The sequence below is a fragment of the Perkinsus marinus genome, assembly GCF_000006405.1.
Source record: "Perkinsus marinus ATCC 50983 genomic scaffold scf_1104296952298, whole genome shotgun sequence".
NCBI lineage: Eukaryota > Perkinsozoa > Perkinsida > Perkinsidae > Perkinsus > Perkinsus marinus.
In genome coordinates, this window is record NW_003208915.1 from 75198 (window position 1) to 94664 (window position 19467).

At 51.0% G+C, this 19467-nt stretch overlaps 9 protein-coding genes across 9 annotated transcripts; 6 read left to right on the forward strand and 3 right to left on the reverse strand.

The window, feature by feature from the left end:
• Positions 1-320: 320 nt before the first annotated feature.
• On the reverse strand, positions 321-1949 carry Pmar_PMAR009962 (vacuolar amino acid transporter, putative; the record flags this gene model as incomplete). The annotated part of the gene is made up of 2 exons (XM_002777108.1): positions 321-1677; positions 1728-1949. The coding sequence occupies 2 exons, from the start codon at positions 1947-1949 to the stop codon at positions 499-501; spliced, it is 1401 nt and encodes a 466-aa protein (XP_002777154.1). The 3' UTR covers positions 321-498.
• A 97-nt stretch (positions 1950-2046) lies between these two features.
• On the reverse strand, positions 2047-3754 carry Pmar_PMAR009963 (transmembrane amino acid transporter, putative). Its single transcript, XM_002777109.1, has 2 exons — positions 3534-3754; positions 2047-3480 (listed from the first exon to the last, which is right to left on the reverse strand). Exons 1-2 carry the CDS (start codon positions 3741-3743, stop codon positions 2299-2301), a joined length of 1392 nt encoding a protein of 463 aa, XP_002777155.1. The 5' UTR covers positions 3744-3754; the 3' UTR covers positions 2047-2298.
• A 1035-nt stretch (positions 3755-4789) lies between these two features.
• Positions 4790-4975, forward strand: Pmar_PMAR009964 (hypothetical protein; the record flags this gene model as incomplete). Its single annotated transcript, XM_002777110.1, has 1 exon — positions 4790-4975. A coding segment is annotated over one exon (186 nt), but the record flags the coding sequence as incomplete, so codon positions are not given.
• Positions 4976-6191: 1216 nt separating this feature from the next.
• Pmar_PMAR009965 (hypothetical protein) lies at positions 6192-6428 on the reverse strand (the record flags this gene model as incomplete). Its single annotated transcript, XM_002777111.1, has 1 exon — positions 6192-6428. A coding segment is annotated over one exon (237 nt), but the record flags the coding sequence as incomplete, so codon positions are not given.
• Positions 6429-6683: 255 nt separating this feature from the next.
• On the forward strand, positions 6684-7346 carry Pmar_PMAR009966 (hypothetical protein; the record flags this gene model as incomplete). Its single annotated transcript, XM_002777112.1, has 3 exons — positions 6684-6888; positions 6940-7002; positions 7046-7346. 3 exons carry the CDS (start codon positions 6684-6686, stop codon positions 7195-7197), a joined length of 420 nt encoding a protein of 139 aa, XP_002777158.1. The 3' UTR covers positions 7198-7346.
• Positions 7347-8597: 1251 nt separating this feature from the next.
• On the forward strand, positions 8598-10772 carry Pmar_PMAR009967 (hypothetical protein; the record flags this gene model as incomplete). The annotated part of the gene is made up of 13 exons (XM_002777113.1): positions 8598-8678; positions 8725-8782; positions 8830-8896; positions 8942-9040; positions 9282-9375; positions 9550-9585; positions 9948-10004; positions 10065-10184; positions 10231-10290; positions 10331-10410; positions 10505-10575; positions 10619-10707; positions 10767-10772. The coding sequence occupies 13 exons, from the start codon at positions 8598-8600 to the stop codon at positions 10770-10772; spliced, it is 918 nt and encodes a 305-aa protein (XP_002777159.1).
• A 600-nt stretch (positions 10773-11372) lies between these two features.
• Pmar_PMAR009968 (conserved hypothetical protein) lies at positions 11373-12281 on the forward strand. The gene has a single exon (XM_002777114.1). It carries the CDS (start codon positions 11404-11406, stop codon positions 12268-12270), a length of 867 nt encoding a protein of 288 aa, XP_002777160.1. The 5' UTR covers positions 11373-11403; the 3' UTR covers positions 12271-12281.
• Positions 12282-14881: 2600 nt separating this feature from the next.
• Pmar_PMAR009969 (hypothetical protein) lies at positions 14882-15105 on the forward strand (the record flags this gene model as incomplete). The annotated part of the gene is made up of 1 exon (XM_002777115.1): positions 14882-15105. A coding segment is annotated over one exon (224 nt), but the record flags the coding sequence as incomplete, so codon positions are not given.
• A 99-nt stretch (positions 15106-15204) lies between these two features.
• On the forward strand, positions 15205-18613 carry Pmar_PMAR009970 (hypothetical protein; the record flags this gene model as incomplete). The annotated part of the gene is made up of 16 exons (XM_002777116.1): positions 15205-15238; positions 15286-15382; positions 15429-15587; positions 15635-15730; positions 15774-15822; positions 15869-15962; positions 16009-16094; positions 16228-16328; positions 16400-17696; positions 17746-17799; positions 17854-17901; positions 17952-18077; positions 18122-18182; positions 18236-18295; positions 18340-18398; positions 18449-18613. 16 exons carry the CDS (start codon positions 15205-15207, stop codon positions 18611-18613), a joined length of 2586 nt encoding a protein of 861 aa, XP_002777162.1.
• Between the last annotated feature and the right edge of the window lie 854 nt (positions 18614-19467).

Genomic DNA, 19467 nt, shown 5'->3' on the forward strand with positions numbered 1-19467 from the left:
GGCTAAGGAGAAAATAAAACCTGCGACGCAAGTACGACGCGGGAAATACATACACGTTACGAAAGACTCTTTATATGATACCAGATGCCTCCTCATACATTTTGCACTAATGTGACGGTGCTACTTGGCTTGCCGAAATCATATGTGTATTGCTCCCAGATTCGATTGCCTGGTTGAATCCGCACGGGTGACTCGGGTCGGCTAATCGGCTACTCCCCAACCATCACATGTCTTAACACGGATAGTATTGGTTTCTTTGGCTCGAAGAACTTGCACGCAAACCCTTTTTGACATTCAAGAATTCAAGAACAATCAGTACAACTCGACCGACTGGAAAAGATTCAACGAAGTGGAGCGATGAACAACAACTATATATACAGGAAGGCATAGGCACGAGCCCACAGAGACGTTTCAGTAGTAGAGAGACTGAATAAGAACGAATGCGATGGGTGAGGACATTACCAAGAAAACAGAAAACAACATTTATAGAAGACATATTTATTGTGCCGCGAGAGGAATATGTGTCAAACCTACGGCGTTGGTAATCATTAAACATACAGCAAACATCGCAATAACAGTGAAAATGGAAAGAGTCCAAACAATGACCCTTCCTGTAAGTCGTGACGATTCCTTCTTCATCACCTTTACGAAGATAATGCAAGGGCAAGTGACGAGCAGTAGAGTTCCCAAGGAACCGCCCAAGAGGGATACAACATCAGCGATGCCAGGCACCAATATGGCAATGGTCAAGGTCACCACGAGAAGAATCAGGGAAATCGAAATACGAAGAATCTTCTCGCTTCGACTCTCACAACGGAGGGACGACGGTAACCTTTCGCGCTGATCAAGAAGAGGCTCATTTTGTGCTGCCGATACCTCCTTCATCGAGGAGATGAAATGCACAGCGGCTCTCGCCGTCGGATTGGTGTTGATCGGAATAGAGCACATCAGACTGAGGGCGAGGGCCAAACGACAGAGGTTAATGAGAACATCGTCGTGAGAGTAGTTCGTGATGTAATTTTGATGAGTAGTGCTCAAGAAACTGAGGTAACCAGATACACCGATTAGAATATAGAAGCCCAGCTGCAGCACTGCCACTCTGAAACTAACTTTGAAGCACCTCTTGGGTGTGGGGTCGATCAGCTCGTTGGCCACGGGAACCACATTAGTGTGGCAAATATATGCGAAAAGCGTAATAGTCAAGCACTTGAGAAGAGGCCATCCGAAAACAGCCAGGTTAACCGTGAGATCCTCAGGAAGACTCTCTGCTCGCCCTGGAGCTTGAATGAGGGTGCAGATAGCAGTAAAGATAAGGGCCAGAGTCGATATAGGGGTAACATGACGAAGAACGGACAGTTTCTCCGGCAGCACGAGAGGGATGGCCACGATGGCAACCAGAAATATGCAGAATGTACGGGGGACGCTGACGCCGATCCAAGCGAAGAGAGCTGGTAAAAAGTCTCCTTCTAAAATGAGGTATGCTGTCATTGTGCCCATGCCGTAGAAGAACATAATAGCATCCATTATAGCAGCTGACCAGCGACCACAACAGCTGCCTAGTAGAGAGCCGTAGGAGCCTCTGCCAGTCCTCTGAGCTGACTCCATCAGAAGATACATAGTAAGGATAGCCAAGGCCGCAGAGACTACCAACAGGATCAGTCCGTTGATGATACCAGCCTGAACGAGGAATATCACATCTTGACAAACCAATGGGAAGTATGCCTTACCTGCTTCATCACATAAGGAAGGCAGAGAACACCACCACCCATCGATGTTGATATTAAAGTGAACATCGACTGAGTAACGCCTCCGGGAGTAAGTCTGAACAAGCTCCCTTTCTTCGTGGGAACTTGTGGACGACCCAAATCTGGCGAGGCCCTCGTCGTCACAGTATTATCCGAGTCAAGACGTCGGTACACTGGTTTACTCTGTGGAGCTGATGACGACATTCAAACAGACCAAAGGGGAAAGACGATCACAAGAGTACGAATGGCCAAAAAAGCACAACAAGAGATGAACTTTATGGAGACCCTGAGAGGCTTCTGCCAAGTGTCCACGTCAAATCCAACGAAATGGTATGACGAGTAGTTCTAAAATATGTACGTCACTTTTCTCTAGTCCTCCCAGCAGGACTATACTGCCAGAAAACTCTTAAGACCCTCACACTGGGCAGGTCGGAGCCGATACCTAAACCGGGAGCTGAATTACTTAATCACGAGGAGAACTAACGATAGACAGTCAAATAAAAAAATGCAGGTGACCTCGGAAGAATGCCACGTGTTGGCAATAGTAAGCTCTCTAGTTCACAGCTAGAGGCACGTGGGTAATCTTCATTGAGTTGGTGACCATCAAGCACACGGCTGTCATCGCCACAAGCGCTGCTAGAATCAAAGACCATACCACAATTTGACCCAAAATTGTCTTCGATTCGCTCCTCATTATTGTGATGAAAATGTACACCGGGCAGATGATCATTATGATAGTCCCGAGAGAGCCTCCTAGCAAAGACACTACATCAGCCACACCGGGGACCAAGATAGCGATAGTCAGAGTAACAGCCAAAACAAAAAAGCTGAAGAAGATTCTTGTTGCTCTCTCGCTCGCATTCTCGACATCAGCAGATGACAGGACACGCCTTCTGCCAAGGAGGTTGTCACCTCTGGAGTCGGCCATGAGCTCTCGAACAGACTGGAAAAAATGCACCGCGGCCTTGGCAGTAGGATTAGTGTTAATCGGTAGGGAGAAGAGAAGGCTGCATGAGAGCGATAGACGACATAAACTGATGAGGACGTCACCCGATGAGTAATTAGTGATGTAATTTTGATTGGTCAGATGAGAAAAACTAATGTAGCCAGCAACACCGATGACGATGTAGAAAGACAGTTGTACGAACGCCACTCTGGAGGTCACTTTGAGGACTCTGGTCGGAGTAGGATCGACAAGCTCCCCAGCGACTGGAACTACATTCATGTGACAGATGTAGGCAAATAGTGTGATGGTAAAGCATTTCAGCAGAGGCCACCCGAAAATGAGCAAATCCATCGGGGCTTCGGGGGGCAACAATGAAGCTTGACCGCGTGCCTTGACCATCGTGATGGCTGCCGTGAGAATGAGCGAGAAGGTGGCCACTGGAGAGACGTACTGTAGAGCCGACAAACGACGGGGAAGCACCAGGGGTACCGCAAAGGCTGCCGCCCCGACCATGCAGATCGTACGACTTGCAACCGTGACGCCGACCAGCTGGAACAGGGCTGGCAAGAAGTCACCGAGTAGGATGAAGTAAGCGATGACAGCACCCATGCCGTAGAAGAAGAGTATGATGTCCAACACTGGAGCAACCCATTTGCCTGCACAGTAGCCGAGGAGAGAACCGTACGAATGCTTGTTCACTCTAACAGTACACATAATGAGGATGTACATTGTGACGAAAGCGATAAGCGACGAGATGCTCAACAAAAGCACTCCGTTGATGATGCCAACCTGAAAAAAGGAAACGCTGACCAGTTCGACTAAAGCGGTGTCGCTATCCTTACCTGTTTCATAACATATGGTAGGCAGAGGACTCCACCTCCCATAGCCGTCGAGATGAGTGTAAACGTTGATTGCCTGATGCCTCCCGCAGTGAGCGGAGCGAAGGACCTCTGTACGAAGCCTTGGCGATACGGCACAAGACTGGAGGACGAGGAGAGGTCCACCGCTGATGGATCGAGAAGTCGAGTTGACATCCCCTTGTTTGAGTCCATTCTTGGAGGCTAAAAACTTAGAGATGGCAAAAGCACTAGTCGTTTTGACATGCTTGTAAAAAGCGCGCGCCCACACGATCGAACTCCGCGCATCGACTTGACTTGGCTATCATCAACACGGAAAGACGGTAAAATCCATATTTCCAAAGAAAGTGTCTCTTTTCTAAAGAAGCTTCTCGCTCGCCCCGCGGAGCCTTCAAGGCTCAGCCTTGCATTACAGCTTGCCGTGCGTATCAGCCTTGCCTTGCATAACAGCTTGCCTTGCATAACAGCCTAGCCTTGTATAACAGTTCGGGTTTTTGGTTTCCGTCAATAACAGCTCAGCCTCGGATAACAGTTCGGGTTTCGGGTTGCCCTGTAATTATTGTTTTTTTTCTTCTCGGCCCGGTTGTAGGAGCCCAGCCTCGTTTGTCACCCTTGCCTTGCATAACAGCCTAGCCTTGTATAACAGTTCGGGTTTTTGGTTTCCGTCAATAACAGCTCAGCCTCGGATAACAGTTCGGGTTTCGGGTTGCCCTGTAATTATTGTTTTTTTCTTCTCGGCCCGGTTGTAGGAGCCCAGCCTCGTTTGTCACCCTTGCCTTGCATAACAGCCTAGCCTTGTATAACAGTTCGGGTTTTTGGTTTCCGTCAATAACAGCTCAGCCTCGGATAACAGTTCGGGTTTCGGGTTGCCCTGTAATTATTGTTTTTTTTCTTCTCGGCCCGGTTGTACTCTCAGTTCTTTGCGGTCACTCGTACCGTCGCTTCTATGTCTGCTTCTAGGACTACATACGGACCGCGCTTCCGCACTCTGTGGTTCGACGATGACGATCTCGTTCCTGGTGGTACGTGGCCCCGTGGGAAGATGCTCAAGTACAAGGCTTGTACTACAAGCTAGAAGACCTTTTGGATGTTGAATTGAAAAGCTACGGGAGCAACCGTCGAAACGAGATCCCGTGCTTGCGTACTTTCATATGTGCTTCACATCGCGAATGCCAATTCAAGGTAAATCACACTGCTTTTGTGAGTCAGCTGAAACCTGTCTGAGGCGATCTACGAATTAGGTGAAGGCGATCCGGATCTCGGGTCCCGAGGCAAGGGCTGGCGCCGCTCTGCATCTATCTCTAGCCGAGCACTCCCCAGAACATGTACCGCTAGCTTCTGGGAAGTACCTCAAGCTTCCTCATGTCCTGGAGAGGGAGTGTGAGCGACTCGTGAGAGTTCAGAAACCCATACGAGCCTACGGAGAGGTCAGCGGGTAGTTGGGCGTGATGGAGGGAACTGTGGTGTGCCTCAGATGAAGTCGACTCATCCTACTCAGATCGCACGTTTGGCAGATGCGCTTGACTCTACAGCTTATGCCGCACCCGATAGTAAGCTTGATGGTCATCAGCGATTGGCTCAAGCCGTCCGCAACAAGCGTAAACAGTTTCTTGCTAACAACCACCAAGTCGCCACCTCGTTCGATGAAGTTCTTCTAGAAGTCCAGAGGCTGGGGTTCACCTCCGTGGACGACGACGCGGTTAGGGTTATTGGCGAGGGTATACGAGCTAGTCCATTAGCGTCGCGCTTCACCAGTCAGAATCCTAAGAATGACGAGCTTTATTCCTTCGGTGCAATTCAACTGCCTGGCGGAGCGCAAGACGGCTCTGGCAAGCGAGCTCCGCAAGCAGTGGTGGTGCTAAGTAGTGGCCTCGGCCTGAAAAATATTTATAATAGCTTCGACCCGTCGTCTCCCTTTCTCGTCGGAGCTCGACGTGAGTACGGTCTTCCGACTATGCCCGCGATCTGCATCGATGGCCATTTTAAATCAATCCGAGCGATGGGCCTGGTGGTAACCATATCGATCCTTCACTATACGTTGAAAGAAGGGGGCCGGTATGGGTGGTCCATCGCACCTGCTCTCGTAGCAATCTCTCTTACTGAGGCTCAATCTTGTATTGCATTCGCTCTCGACCGGTTACGCACAATTTTACGTTTGTTCTTTCCTGAGGATGGAATCGGTGTTGGAATCTGTCATAGTCCTTCCTACTTGGTAGCCGATTCCTCTCCCGGAATTGTGCGAGGAGCGAAACAAATCTTTGGGGAAGACTTCCTTTGCGTCCGTTGCGAGTTCCATGCTTCCGAGAATCTCAACAAGGTCTCAGTTGGTACTGCTGCTGAGAAGGAGCAATTTCTTCGATATGCCCGAGAGAAACTTTGGAGGTTGCCTGAGTGTTCGGGCTGGGAGTGCTACGAGTGTTACGTTAAACTACTACTGTCTGAGATGGCCACCATGTTCGGAGAGGGCCCACGGAAGACGTTGACATCATCGATGATTCATCGTGGTTGGATAACACCGGCGTGTACGGAGGATTATTCCACATGTCTTTGAGCGACATGTTGCGAGGAAAACGCCCCCTTGGTTGCTGCCCGGTCACTAACAACTGTTGTGAAAATGGCTTCAAAACCCTCCGAGTCGACTACCTTGACCGACAAAGAATCAATAGCCTCATCGGTGATGAAGGAGCCATCTCCGTTCTCAGAAACTTTCTGAGAGCCGTTGGGGATTGCGCTGCTGGCAGCCGCATCTCTCATACGGCGGTTGGTTGGATGAATGTTGTCGCCGTTCAGATCGAGAGGAAAGCTGCCGCTCGGGTCGAAGAACACAGCCACGAAATCGGCGATGTGATACGTGAGATGGATCCGACCCCAGACGGCCATCGTCTGTTTTGCGTTGCGTCCTCTCGCCGAGCATGCCCGCTATCGCCTCAAGATGTCCAGAAGAGGGTGGAGTTCCACCTTTGTCCGAGGCTCGAGGTATTCCAGTCGGTTGAGGAGTTCGAGGACGTCGTCTTGGGTATTCACTTGGTGGTCTTGATGCACTCAACCAGCAGCTCGTCTTCGGTCGGCTCTGCTACGAAGCCACTTTGCTCTTGTCGGGGATTTGCCTCTTGCTTACGATGTCATCACTCACTTATGGTTGAACACTTGTTGCAACGCCGTCATCTTGTGCAACCCGTGTTGCTACCTGCTCCTCGAGCCGGCCGCCCCAGAAAAAGTGTTTCTTTGGGAACTCTAGAGCGCCATCCTACTGATGTCGACGCGCAGCGTGAGATGGACAACACGACTCCGTTGCTGATCGAGGATGCGTTGCCGGCCGTGACGGAAACATCCGATGCATGTGAGTCTTCTAGCATTGCTTCTCTGGGGTGTGGGTAGAGCTCCTTCGTAGGCCCGAAATCTCCCATCTCGCATGAAGTATACTCTCATCAGGATACATCCACTGTCGAGCCGGGTAACCTTGAGTCATGATGGACACACAAAATGCTTGGCCGCAGTTACCACGACCCTACAACCGATCAAGAGGAAGGCTAATACTAAGGAAGGCCCGAGACGCTCTCCCAGCGAGACCATACTCGAACCTTCCGTGCAGAGACCCAAGCGTGCAAAAAGAGCGCCTGCTCGCTTCAAGGATTTCGTGAAGTTATAAGCTGGATGCTGATCAGCTCAATTTACCAATTACGACATGGAAAGAAGGCCTGAGCAAACTTACTGCTTATTGCGATATGTGTTCGCCTAGGCAACCAGGTCGTGATGAATTGCAAAATGTCAACTGTCTAATCGACAGTATCTATCAGATAGACTCGTTGTTGAGTTCATCGAGTCGCTGCGAACTTTACCGTCGGAAGTATCACGGCATACCGATGCTAGTCTCTAGGTTATACTATAACGGTTATAGTATAACCTAGAGACCCCCTACAGGTTCGCTACCTCGCTTAGATTTTCGCCATCCGCCGCTTAGATTTTCGCCATCCGCCGCTTAGATTTTCGCCATCCGCCGCTTAGATTTTCGCCATCCGCCGCTTAGATTTTCACCGTCCTGCTTGGATTTTCACCATTTCACGCTTAGATTTTTGCTATTCTCGGGCGGGCGCTTTTCTTCTTTGACTTTTCATCCTCTCGCTTAGATTTTCACCTCCTACCACGGAAAGACCCTTGTCGACACTATGCACTTGAAAGGTGCTTCTCCCTCATGGCAATCACTAAGACACTACAGTATGTGGTAACACACAGTCGAAATAAGATCAATTGTAATGACGAGTAACTCGTCAATCTGCGTACTTGTTCCCTCATGCGAGGAAGTGACTGCGGGTGGTATGATACCAACTAACTATGATACCAAAAATGACAGTAAACCACGAGCAAATAATCGAAACACAAGCGCTTTAACAATTCAGATGGTGTTCTTGCATCGCAAGCATCCAAAAGACACTCCCAGCGATCAGTAGGTTCCCAGTCCGATAGTCGCCAGCCATCGTCACTCAGTAGAGGCTCGAGTCGGCATCTTTGAGGTAATCTAGTTGTGCTATACACAGCGAACGTTTTGATAATAATATCTGAGACACCATCGTCGGAGAAGACGATATATTATCGCACAATTGTACGGAGTGGAAGAGGCGGGTCGAAGTCCTCAAATACCATGCGGCCCGCATGATGTGAGTCAAGCGAAAAGAATATCTTAGTAGAATTGGCTGTGCTAAAATCAGTTGGATCAGCCCCTAAGGCTGCCCCTTAGGCTGGGAGAATCTTGAGGTACAGCGCGGAAGATACGGAATAGGTCAGGTTGTGGGTGTCAGAAGGGGTCCTGCGTGCCAATACACCCCGACCGGGTCACGTATCATGGACACCGCGTTCCGCGATGAACATCCGCGTGCAAGTCAAGTATGATGATGTGGAGGAGCCTTCGGGACTCTCGAATCGGAAGTGTCGACGATTTGTCGCGCGCCACGAAACTATCATGAACTCACGACACGGAACGGAGAAGTAAGATCCGGGGACGCCTCTCATCCGAGCGTGGCAGGCCTTAATTTCCCAAGTCGCTCGAGATAGATGGCCATCGACTCGAAGGTAGAAGAGGAAATCTTGACGATGGTGGGGGTCGCCGATAAGAGAGTCCGTGCCATGGACGAGGTAGTCAACGAGGATCTGCCTAGCATCACCCCAATGGCTTCATCAGTCCGCCGCCGAAGCCTGTTTCAACAGTGCTCCTACCCCTAGGCTCCGGGGAAAGGACAGTAAGCGAGTTGATGATCTCTCATTGTGGATGTCTGTTCCTGTACAGTGCCCTACATGAAAGTCGCAGCCTCGGTCAACCTGGCGACCATACCGGAGGAGAACCTCACCGAAGAGTACCCATAACTCTGGTGAAACATCTACATTCCTACTGCCCTCAGGTATTTTGGAAGGTTGTTGGGAGGCGGCGCTTCCATTGTTGTACTGGACATCACCAAGGGAGTTTTTAGCGAGGCTGGTATCACACAAGTCGGGAAAAGGTCAATGCTGAGTTTTTACCCTCCTCAGCTGATCCTCGAGCGTTAGTAGACAAGCTCAACTCATGCGTCCACAAGATCAGTAGTCCCCTCTGGGCCGTGCCGCGGGAAGGAAACTCTTTTCAGGAACTGCGGGGAAGAGCAACAGCGGGGTCAGTCGGCCTTTTTCGTTGGCTTTGTCTGTGGGCAACAACGAACTGGCTAAACTGTCTATTGTTAAAGTGCCTATACGACATGGTATCAGCGCGGTCATTATCCCACCGGTTCGCACTGGCGCCGAAATTACATCATCTCGGAGCTCTGCCCTGGGAAGGAAGAGGAGAAGAATTAAGATATTCGTAAGAAGCTCAGCGCTGAATGCCCTCTCAGCTTGGAGTTCGCTAGCCCAGATACACACCACTTCTACTAAGAACATTGATGACTTCCTCCCGACTGTGGATGGAATAGTAAGCACCAACTTAATCGGGTGAGGTCGAGCTCAGGTTGTACCGCCGTTGACGGTAAACTTTCAGAGTATCTGCGCCCGTGCGAATTTGGCTGGAAAATTGGTAGGCAACTTGTGGGTGTTCGTTGTAGACCTCCTCCGTATCTTTTTCAACAGTGCTCTCTTGAAGCGCACCGTAATTAGCATTGTTAGAGCCTACAATACACTTCTCTTCACAGTAGTGCTGTTATAAGACTTCATAAGTTCTGCTTATTTGTTTTACTGGTTAAGGCTGTTGATGAACCTTTCACCTGTGACTAGTATAATCTACCGCGTCACTCTCCACAAAACTTCATAGGTGATCACGGACTGCTCTGCCGCACCAGTAGGCAACCTTATGGCCGCAGTATCGGTTCAAAGCGATACAGCTCTGGCAAGCAATTTGCCTCTCTTGGTCACCATTCTGGGTATCGTCATTCCCTTCAGCTTTCCAGTGATCAAGCGTCACATGCTGCTGCTACCATCCATACACTAGAGGACCAAGTGAGACTCAGCTCGCTGCTCGATCTACGAACATCGTTATAGAGTTATGTAGAGTGTCAGGTTTCGGCGGCAGATGCATTTTCGTCGAGTCCGAGTAAATCTGACTCGGTGGTACGACTGGTGGTCGAGAGAGCCATCGCAATACAGAGGGACCCGGGCAATGAGGCTAAGCTCATAGTGGTAAGATTCCATGCACGCTGTCGTTATTGCTATAGTTTTTTCTCAGGCCTTCTCGGACGATGGAACAACAGCGGCTATGCTTTCTAGGATGAGGCCTTCTTGCAAGGTGTTGATGCAACACGTTTCCTCATCAGCGCCGTGTTCAGATCCTGGCCATGTCGGCCTCTGAGGCAGTGGTGAACTTCTTCACAACCCTCTGGGGTGTCGAGCCACTGCAGACATCTAGGTAACGCGATCGCTTAATGGGTTGGTTTATCAAATTCTTTTCTGATCAGAAAAAAATCCCTTTTTTTCCAAATATCCCGATATTTTTAATTCAGTTATCAATCGGCAGAAGCAGTGATTCAAAATGTGAAGGATTTCTGTAAGGACACTGGTCTGGCCGCCTCGGGTAAAGTCTATTCCACAATGCTAAGTGATGCCTACAATGGTAGGCACTAACCTCGTGGTTGTACGCCCGATACCGTCCACGGCTACTCTAGAGGAGATCGATGATCTGGATGCTTTTGTCGAGCTGGTGGAGGTGAGCACCTTCTCCTTGGTCGCTGATAATGGGTTGTCCTTTTGAATGCATTGTCTTAGGTCTAGCTGTTTCGTCTGGCCTACAGCGCCAGCGTAGTTTTTGTATCAAGATGTAGATGGTTTGATGCCTTTGAGGAAAAGGTACTCAAGAAAGTCGGCTCACGCCGAGGATTTTACCTCATTTTTGGCACTTTCAATCGGACGATGCTCACGGTGGTTGTATTACAAACTTCCGCTGAGGACATCGAACCTGTCGTGGCCCCTATAATTCGCTGGTCGCTAGAGGTATTAACCTCTGTTGTAGTCGCGCAGTTGAACGATAGGGTGAAAATTATTGGATTTCATTGCTCATGCTTTGAGTAATTTGCTCACTTCTCTGGAAAAGATGTCTTTTCTTAACACGAGTTCAAGAGTACAGGCATGCCCACATGGCTGATCCCCAGACTGGTGTTACATCTCATCTGACTTGTTGGTATCCGAACACATCTCTACTAGGCTATCTAATCATGTACGAGAACTGAGTGAAGTATCGGGTGATGACTCCGGCAGAAAACATACAAAAGCTACGTGAGTCACGTAACGTGACGCGCGCGCGGAGGCGGAGCGAAGCGATTCATGTTGTGTAAATTTGCTAGAGTAGAATGAGCATTGTCTCGACCCCATAGTAGTTCCTCTTGTTACTCTCTTCTCTGTCCCCATGAACCTTATATTATTCGAAGAAGCTGAGCTTGAATACCCTTCTACGACCTCAACCGATGCTGAGTGTGATGAGAAGAAGAACTCTGTCGCCTACGTCAGACTGCCGTCGTCGGATGCACGAGCCAAACACGTTCAGAAGGTCCTCAAGAGCGAACCGGGCGATTGGATCAGGGCTGGAGTCATCGATGGGCCCTTGTGTTCGGTAATGGTCGAGGAAAGCAGTGTAGAATTGGGTGTTAGATTTAAAGTGGATTTCGCTGCGCCTATCCAAGGGGCTGGCGCGGAAGCGGGAGCCATGGCCGACCCTGGAGTGGACCTGATCCTTTGTGCTCCTCGACCTAAGGTCATGGCCCGATTGTGGCCTACTATAGCGCAACTTGGCGTAAAGCGAATCTGCATTATCACTGCGGAGAGAGTCGAAAAAGCGTTTTGGGCAACACATGTTCTTCGACCGGAGTTCTATCGGCCGTTATTACTCAAGGGCCTCGAGCAAGCCAGTGTTGATACGACGCTTACGAAAGTTTCCGTGCACCCGAAGTCTTTCGAACGCTTCCTTAATGGGGAGCTGGAGCGGTCTTTCCCTGAGGAGAAATACTGCCGACTCGTGTGTCACCCCTACGACGGTTGTAGTCAACTCCACGAAGCAGTAGTGAAGTGTTTGGGAAACGGGTCGGCGAAACGGGTGGTATTGGCGTTGGGCCCTGAGGGCGGTTGGCTCGACTATGAGATCGAGATGATGCGGGAAAAGGGGTTCGAGTGCGTCACTACGATGCCCAGGATCTTCAGCACGGACGTGGCCCTTACCTCACTAGTGTCTGTAGCTGCTGATGCTCGCAGATTCGCCATAGAGAAGACTAGTGAATAATCTGTACTTTACCAGTCAATGAGTGTCGAGTTACACGGGTAGATCGAGGGTGATTTTTTATTCTGCTCCTTCGGTGTTTCTGAGTTCGTATGAGGGCCCGATAATACCGCTAAGGTCGGTGTAATTCACACTCAGCGGTTAATTGGTACGGCTGAAAAGTCGTGGAGTCGACTGAAGAGTTGTAGAGGGTGCCTTGTAGTAGAGGCATGAAAGCATTTGAGAGAAGACTGTAACGTTGAGGACGTACCCTACACTGTGTAGAGGGCAGAAGTCACTGCCGAGCATTCGATGCCTCTGAATCAACGTCGGAACTGCAATGACAGGGATTGTAGACTTGGTGGCAGTTTACTTCCTTTACCAAAATTTCACCTCATCGTTGCCTCCGCTCGAGCTTGCCTTGCGTTCCGAGAAGCTACCGTAAGGTGACCAACACGTAGTAATTTTAGTGGATTCACAATAGAGAAAATGCTTCTTTGGAGGACCATCGGACCAACTTTATGTCACTCGAATTTTTGGCCCTCAGCGACGAGAAGTGGACTCGCTTTGTGAAACCTATAGAGCCGTTACCCGAGTTACTGACGAATCATTCTGACCTCGATGCGCTTCATAAACTTGAAGTTTTTCAACCTTATGGCCTGCTGCCTCCGGTCTTGGACAGGGACGTACGTTTCAGTTCCTTCCTGCTGCACTTGGGCAATTCAACAGTGAATAGTCTCCAAGTCTGCTACTACTACTACTACTACTACTACTACTACTACTACTACTACTACTACTACTACTACTACTACTAGCATCATATCATATCATCTTGTCTCACGTCCTCACACAGACGTCTTCTTCACTTCATTCTTAAAGGAGATTCGTCGATTGCTCGTTATTCAAACCATACGACGGTTTCTTATCAAATAATGTCTCTGGAGGTTGTTCAACTGAGTTTGCTCCCAGAGTAGCGGCTCTGGCAGAAAATCATGGCTGAGATCTGGCCGATCATCATCTGTTCGTTTTGCATTTCGTCTTCCCAGGATTATCGACCTGCCTTCTCTCTTGAGAATCAACAAGCGTGTTGATGCCGGGCGCTGCTGTGTGAAGTACGATTCTCGACATACTCGACCCCAAATCTTACTGTGTTACACTCGGGCCTTATTCCCATTTCAATATTGCTCTATCCGTTCTGTTGTGGTGAGTGTTGTTCACCGTACCTGACCGGTCGCCTGTTCATCCCTAAATCACCGGACTATCCAAAAATAATGCTGCGTCTCGTTTTATTGGTCCTGTTGTGTTCCGGAGTTCAAAGGCTCGACTACTTGAAGCGTCTAACGGTCAAGCGATTTCGATGAATTTCTCACAACTACTGGTCGTTAGCTCGAATGCTTACGGTCTTGGACGTGATCACGTCTGACTACATCGAGCTAGAGTATAAGATGTCAATCATCTTCTGCCTTTGTCCACTACACTTCATTAATGTATTGGCTGTAGGGACGGTTTGCTTACCTTCCTCCGGGGGAGGCTGGTATCGGCTAGCTCAAAGAGGCGTGGTAGCCGAGCTACTAAAGCCACCAGCCATCGCGAGGCGCGGGGCATGTACGGCCAACTGATAGGAATTCGAGATATGATAATTGGTATGATGCTTGATAAGAGGAACAATGTGAAGGGATCGAACCTGGCTCTTGTGAAGATTATGCCGGGAACTCACCACCTCCCCATCTGTCCTCTATTTGGAATTGATATGATACTATATGAGCCTTTGACGTGGTTATACTCTGGCAGGAACTCATACAGAGATGAGACCCTGCGCCGATTCCTACACCCGGGCGGTTTGCAGGAAATGCAAGAAAGCCCCCTCTATAGTTCCGGTGGAAATGTGCAAGTTGTGGAGTACAGAAAACTGATATGCCATCGTTGGAGTGATCGTTGCCTCCGTTGATGAACCAGAGTTGGTCGTCTTTGAAGACAGTAAGGATCATCAGTTGAGATCTCGCAAGTGGCTATTGCGTTTTCATCCAAGGCTGGCAATGCCCCTCGAGTTGCTGATAGTAAAATGTGCCTCGTGAGTAGGGCTTGAAACGTTTCTCTGCCCCCTTCTATTCATCGTAATTAACATGCCCTTAGCCAGTGGGCCTTTACCACAACGTCAAAGGGAGATACGGAAACCACCGAAGATGTATCAGGACCCAGGTACGCCATGGGGTCCATCGGGAGGGACTCTCAGCATTTCCTCAGAGACTCACATATCACCGGTTCGGACCCCACCTAGAGAGCCGGATGTACATTATTGGCATCGACTGAACTTTGTAAGCTTATCATCTGCTGCTCACGGGACCATCTATTCCGGATCGGCTGATTTAGGTTCCGAAGTCGCCGCCTCAAAGGGTTGGACGGTCACCAGTGCAGACTACCGGGTGAGATGGTGGTGCATGACTCTCTGGTTGGGCTTCGGGACCAGAAATCACTTATTCCTTTTGCGAAATTTGCAATATCCTACCAACCCGAACCCTGCCCGTGTGGGTGTGGGTGTGGGTCTGACTGCCGAATGTTTCTCATTGGCTGGGTGGATCAAATTTCGCCTCCCTCAGCGTATGCATGTATTAACTCCTATGGGTTGGTGTTCTAGGCGGCCCCCCACATTGACCAGGTCTCCACAGCCGAGGCCCCTGGCACATAATGCACGTGAAATCGTCCCTGATCCTCCACGTGAGATCTTTATCCTCAATCTGCTTTATCGCACTGATGCAGTGGCGAAGTCCCCACCTCCGCCACCGCGTATGTTCGGTCCTAGCGACTTCATTCGGAACCATCTATGTCCAGAAAGACGCCACGCTGTACCACCATCTGGAGGTGACCTCGTCACTGGTCATGCTCATTATTGTGGCCATCGACCAGTTCACCTCAGGAGGATCGCGTTCTCGGTCCCGGACACCTGAGGTTCGCAAAAACATGGTCCATCGGGAGAAGTATGTTCCGAGTGGAGGTGAGGCTCCCTTAGATTCCAGTTGGAGGGACGTGTCCACGTGCCAGCCCCAGCCTCCCCTGTCCGAAGAGATCGCGATTCTGGTCTGTACACCAAGTTGATCGCCAGAGAAATGCTCAAAGTACAGGCCCTGGAGCGGGAAGTGTAGGGATCCCTTGGGATGGCCTTGGGACAGTCTACTATGTCTCAGAGCCATCATGGAAGAGGCCCTAGCCAAAGACTTCGCCGTGGCCGAACGCAATGAGGCCCGACTCCGCGAACTGGAGCGACCCTCTACCCTGTCCAACTCAAGGTTGCAGGATGATGTCAAAAAGTTGTCTGAAGCCATAGTGGCCATTTGTGCCTACAGGTGGGCCCACGCCGACCCCTCTCGTGGACCACTAGCTGTCCTGATAGATACTTCACCCCATCCTTTGATTCGGTCGCCTTCAACACTGTGGTGGCCAGCCTGCTCCGAGGGTGCCGTGATATCGACCCTCGCATGGAGACTCTGTGGGTTCCTCTTCCGACCTAACTCGGACGCCCTCACGATCAGATACCAGACTGCGAGTCGAAAGTCGGGTGGACCAACCGCTGGTCTCGAGGTGGGCATCTGCTTTCCCCCTGCCGAGGGGGAGTTTCCGCGGTCAGGTCACTCGACCTCCTGAAGAACCCCCGGTTCGAACCCCGGAGGCGCCAGTTCTCCGAGCCGCATTGAAAGTCATTGACGAGGAAGCTGCTCGAAGTAGCCCAGTGGGACCCCAGCGGTGGTCCTCGAGGAGCATGATCAGGTTCCAACATACGTACTGCTTTGGAGAAGGGATTCGCATTAGTTATGAAGCGCAAGGTGGGTACAGCAGGGTCAGCTCCTGATCCAGTAGGGTTAGGGTAGGTCCATGTGCGAGTAGTAGAGGAAGTAGACCCAAGTGGAGGACCTCCCAAGCAACATGTTCATTTTTCGGTGGGTATATCGATGGTCCTATTGCGTCTTGTGGAGGTGCCTTGTCCAGGCACCAGATCTGGACGAGAAGACTGCTATGGAGGCTTTCACTAGGGCCATGGAGCAGGGTCAGGCCCACCCAGAACATGAAGTTCGGCATCTCCTTAAAATGTAATACCACTACCGGTCCACAGCTGGGTAAATGAGCCCTCGGGGGGCGGTGCTAAGTGTGCCCATTGTAGGTGTACGGTAACCCATCTCAATGATAACCCAATAGAGATAGGCCCAGAGGACAACCCTTCGTTGGTATCACCCGAGAACCTCAACCATCACCCTGAACGGCTTGGTCGAGTCGAGCCCGTTGAGAGACTGGATCAACTTGCGCACGCTCGGGGGCCTGGTCCGGTCCATCCTGTGGGGAAGGGGCCTGATCAGGTCCACCCTGTGGAGAGGGGTCCTGGTCCGGTCCAATCTATGGAGAAGCTTGGCCCGGTCCACCCTGTCGAGAGGGGGCCTGGTCCGGCCCACCCTGTGGAGAGGGGGCCTGGTCCGGTCCACCGTGTGGAGAGGGGGCCTGGTCCGGTCCACCCTGTGGAGAGGGGGCCTGGTCCGGTCCACCCTGTGGAGAGGGGGCCTGGTCCGGTCCACCCTGTGGAGAGGGGGCCTGGTCCGGTCCACCCTGTGGAGAGGGGGCCTGGTCCGGTCCACCCTGTGGAGAGGGAGCCTAGTCCGGTCCACCCTGTGGAGAGGGGGCCTGGTCCGGTCCACCCTGTGGAGAGGGGGCCTGGTCCGGTCCACCCTGTGGAGAGGGGGCCTGGTCCGGTCCACCCTGTGGAGAGGGGGCCTGGTCCGGTCCACCCTGTGGAGAGGGGGCCTGGTCCGGTCCACCCTGTGGAGAGGGGGCCTGGTCCGGTCCACCCTGTGGGGGAGCTTAGTCAAGTCGGGTCTACAGAGAGGTTAGATCCGGTTCCGCAACATCACGATGCTGGCCCATTACCATCGTCCAAACCAAGTGATCACACGGTACCAGTGGGTGGTCCACCCGTGGCCCATGCCCATCAGAATCAGGGAGCTGATCTTGGTCCAGCACATGACACCTCTCCCAGTCCGGCGAAGAAGGGTCGAGCCGCGTTCAAGCGGGCATCTGCGGTTACTAAGACACGTGGCGATGGATCGCCCCTCACGCAGGGACATGCCGTACCCAAACCAGCTGGTCCCATGGGGTTCAAAAAAGCCAAAGGGCCTTCGGCTGGGGTCCGAGCCCCTCATACCGACCAAGCTAATTCTGGACTTGAGCCTCCTGGCCGGGCCATGTTTGGTCGTCGAGACACTGCTGCTACCGTGGGCCAGCCTGAGCAGGTGGTCCACAGTGAGCATGACAGAGTTGAGGGAGGTGGTGTGGTCACAACCGATGTGAATTATTACCACAATATGTTCATATACCAGAAAATGGAAGTATTTGGTCCTGACAATGACCACCAGGGTAAAGGCTTGGTGTGGCCTCAAGTGTACAGATATCCGGAAGCTCAGCCCCCACCAGTAAGTTGCAGGGGGATGGGGTGGTGCCGGCTCAACCGGTCCCGGTCAGGTCATTGAGTCCCCGAGGGAAAGTGGCAACCGGCCAGTGACACCTCCTACTGAGGTGGGCTCAGTTCGTCAGCCGAGGGGCTCTGTGGTTCATTCGTTGTCCCTTCAGGCCCAGTCGGCTGACCATAGTGGCTCAGAGAGAAGTGTTGGACCTAGGGTGGTTCTGGTGTCTGAGGGCTGGGTCTTGCTGATCCCTGCTGGTCTCAGGTTCCTGCTGTGCGCCCAAGGCCCCCAATACCGCAAGTACGGAGGGTCAGTCGAGGACATGAGCCGGCCCGGCCCACTCCGGTAGAGACCACGGCCTCTGAAACCGCTGGTCCGGTCCCCGCGGAGGTGGGTCATGGTCCGGTCCGATGGTGCTGAGCTGTGGTCTCTAGTTACCATCTAGAGAGGAGCTTGTTGTACCCGTGAAGGAAGGACCAACCGAAGTCAGTCCAGGTAAGGACAACTAGATTATCCAGCGAGGGCATTGGGGTGAATCTCTGTGGCAGATTCTGTCGTAAACGAGGCTTCGGACCATCGGCTCCAACCTAAGCATGGTCCTGTCGAAGGTAGGTCTACACCCGGTAGTCCTCGCCAATAGTGTCTCTAGTAGGCCCACAAGGGCAAAGAGTAATACATATGATGAAGCATGAGGTCGAGGAAATTACCGGTGTAAGGCAATGCGGTTTCATTCAAAGTGTTTGTGTTATGTCCCCATGCAGATTGGCGAATTGTGGTCAAGTGACTCGTCGTTGAGTGACGATGCCGAGGCCAAGCTGGCCAAGAAGGGCTTCCGAGCCCAGGCTGATGCCAAGAAGGTACCATGCAGTGTTGGGGCATGCTCCGGGTTATTTCTCGATGAGCTCAGGCTCTTGGGATTGGCATGAGCGTATCTTCTGTGGGTCCAAGTCGACGTTGGAGTGGTCGAAGGGCCTCGGGAAGTGTACTGGTTCGGCGAAATTCAGTGACCTCCGACTCCTAGCAGGATCCATATTATAAGTTGACTACAGTATGGTGCCCATCTTCGTAATCATGACATATCATGAATGTCTTGTTGGCTCACATGCAAGAGTGTTGCGCAAATGCAGTACACGGGGCTCTTCTAATACTATTCTCGGAGATACTGGACCAATTCGCCGATCTTCTTTCGGTATTATGGAAGTTGAATATGTGATTATTTCACGTACTCATATCGGTCCACGCCGTGGAATTGTATAGACATCAACAGATTGCCGTTTTGGGTGTTTCAACTTTGATTTAAACACAATAGATCGATGGTTGGCGCTCGCCGGATCTCAATAGCGAGGAAAGAGGAATATATAACCGATTGCAGTTGCATATCAAAGCAAGACTTCACTAAGCTTCAGTATGCACTGTGGTTTAACGTCACGATCAGATACACCCCTCCACATATTCTTAGCATAACCGGTTTTTCGACTCGTGCACAGCCACCACAACGAGTATCATCTTGCGGCTCAGGGAGGTATGTACTTATGCTTTACCTGATATGACCTCCAAGTTTCAGGGCCTAACTCTTCGTAGTTAGTGAGAAGTCGAAGACCGGTAAAACGTTTTCTCCACATATTCTTAGCATACACGTGTTAAAATTGCGCCTCAAAATACCAACTTTTACTCGGGGAGTATATCTATAACTCCGCTCCTGATCTAATGCTATACATCAACAGAAAGAGAATCGTTCATAATGATATCCCTCCACGTTTCACACTCATATTTGGAGGCA

What these genes read in the sequence shown, in the direction of transcription:
- Pmar_PMAR009963 (XM_002777109.1), bottom strand. Translation starts at nt 3,743, where the DNA reads ATGGACTCAAACAAGGGGATGTCAACTCGACTTCTCGATCCATCAGCG. An exon ending in TACCATATGTTATGAAACAG is followed by an intron (nt 3,481 to 3,533) that starts GTAAGGATAGCG and finishes TCCTTTTTTCAG; the next exon opens with GTTGGCATCATCAACGGAGT.
- Pmar_PMAR009968 (XM_002777114.1), top strand. Translation starts at nt 11,404, where the DNA reads ATGAACCTTATATTATTCGAAGAAGCTGAGCTTGAATACCCTTCTACG.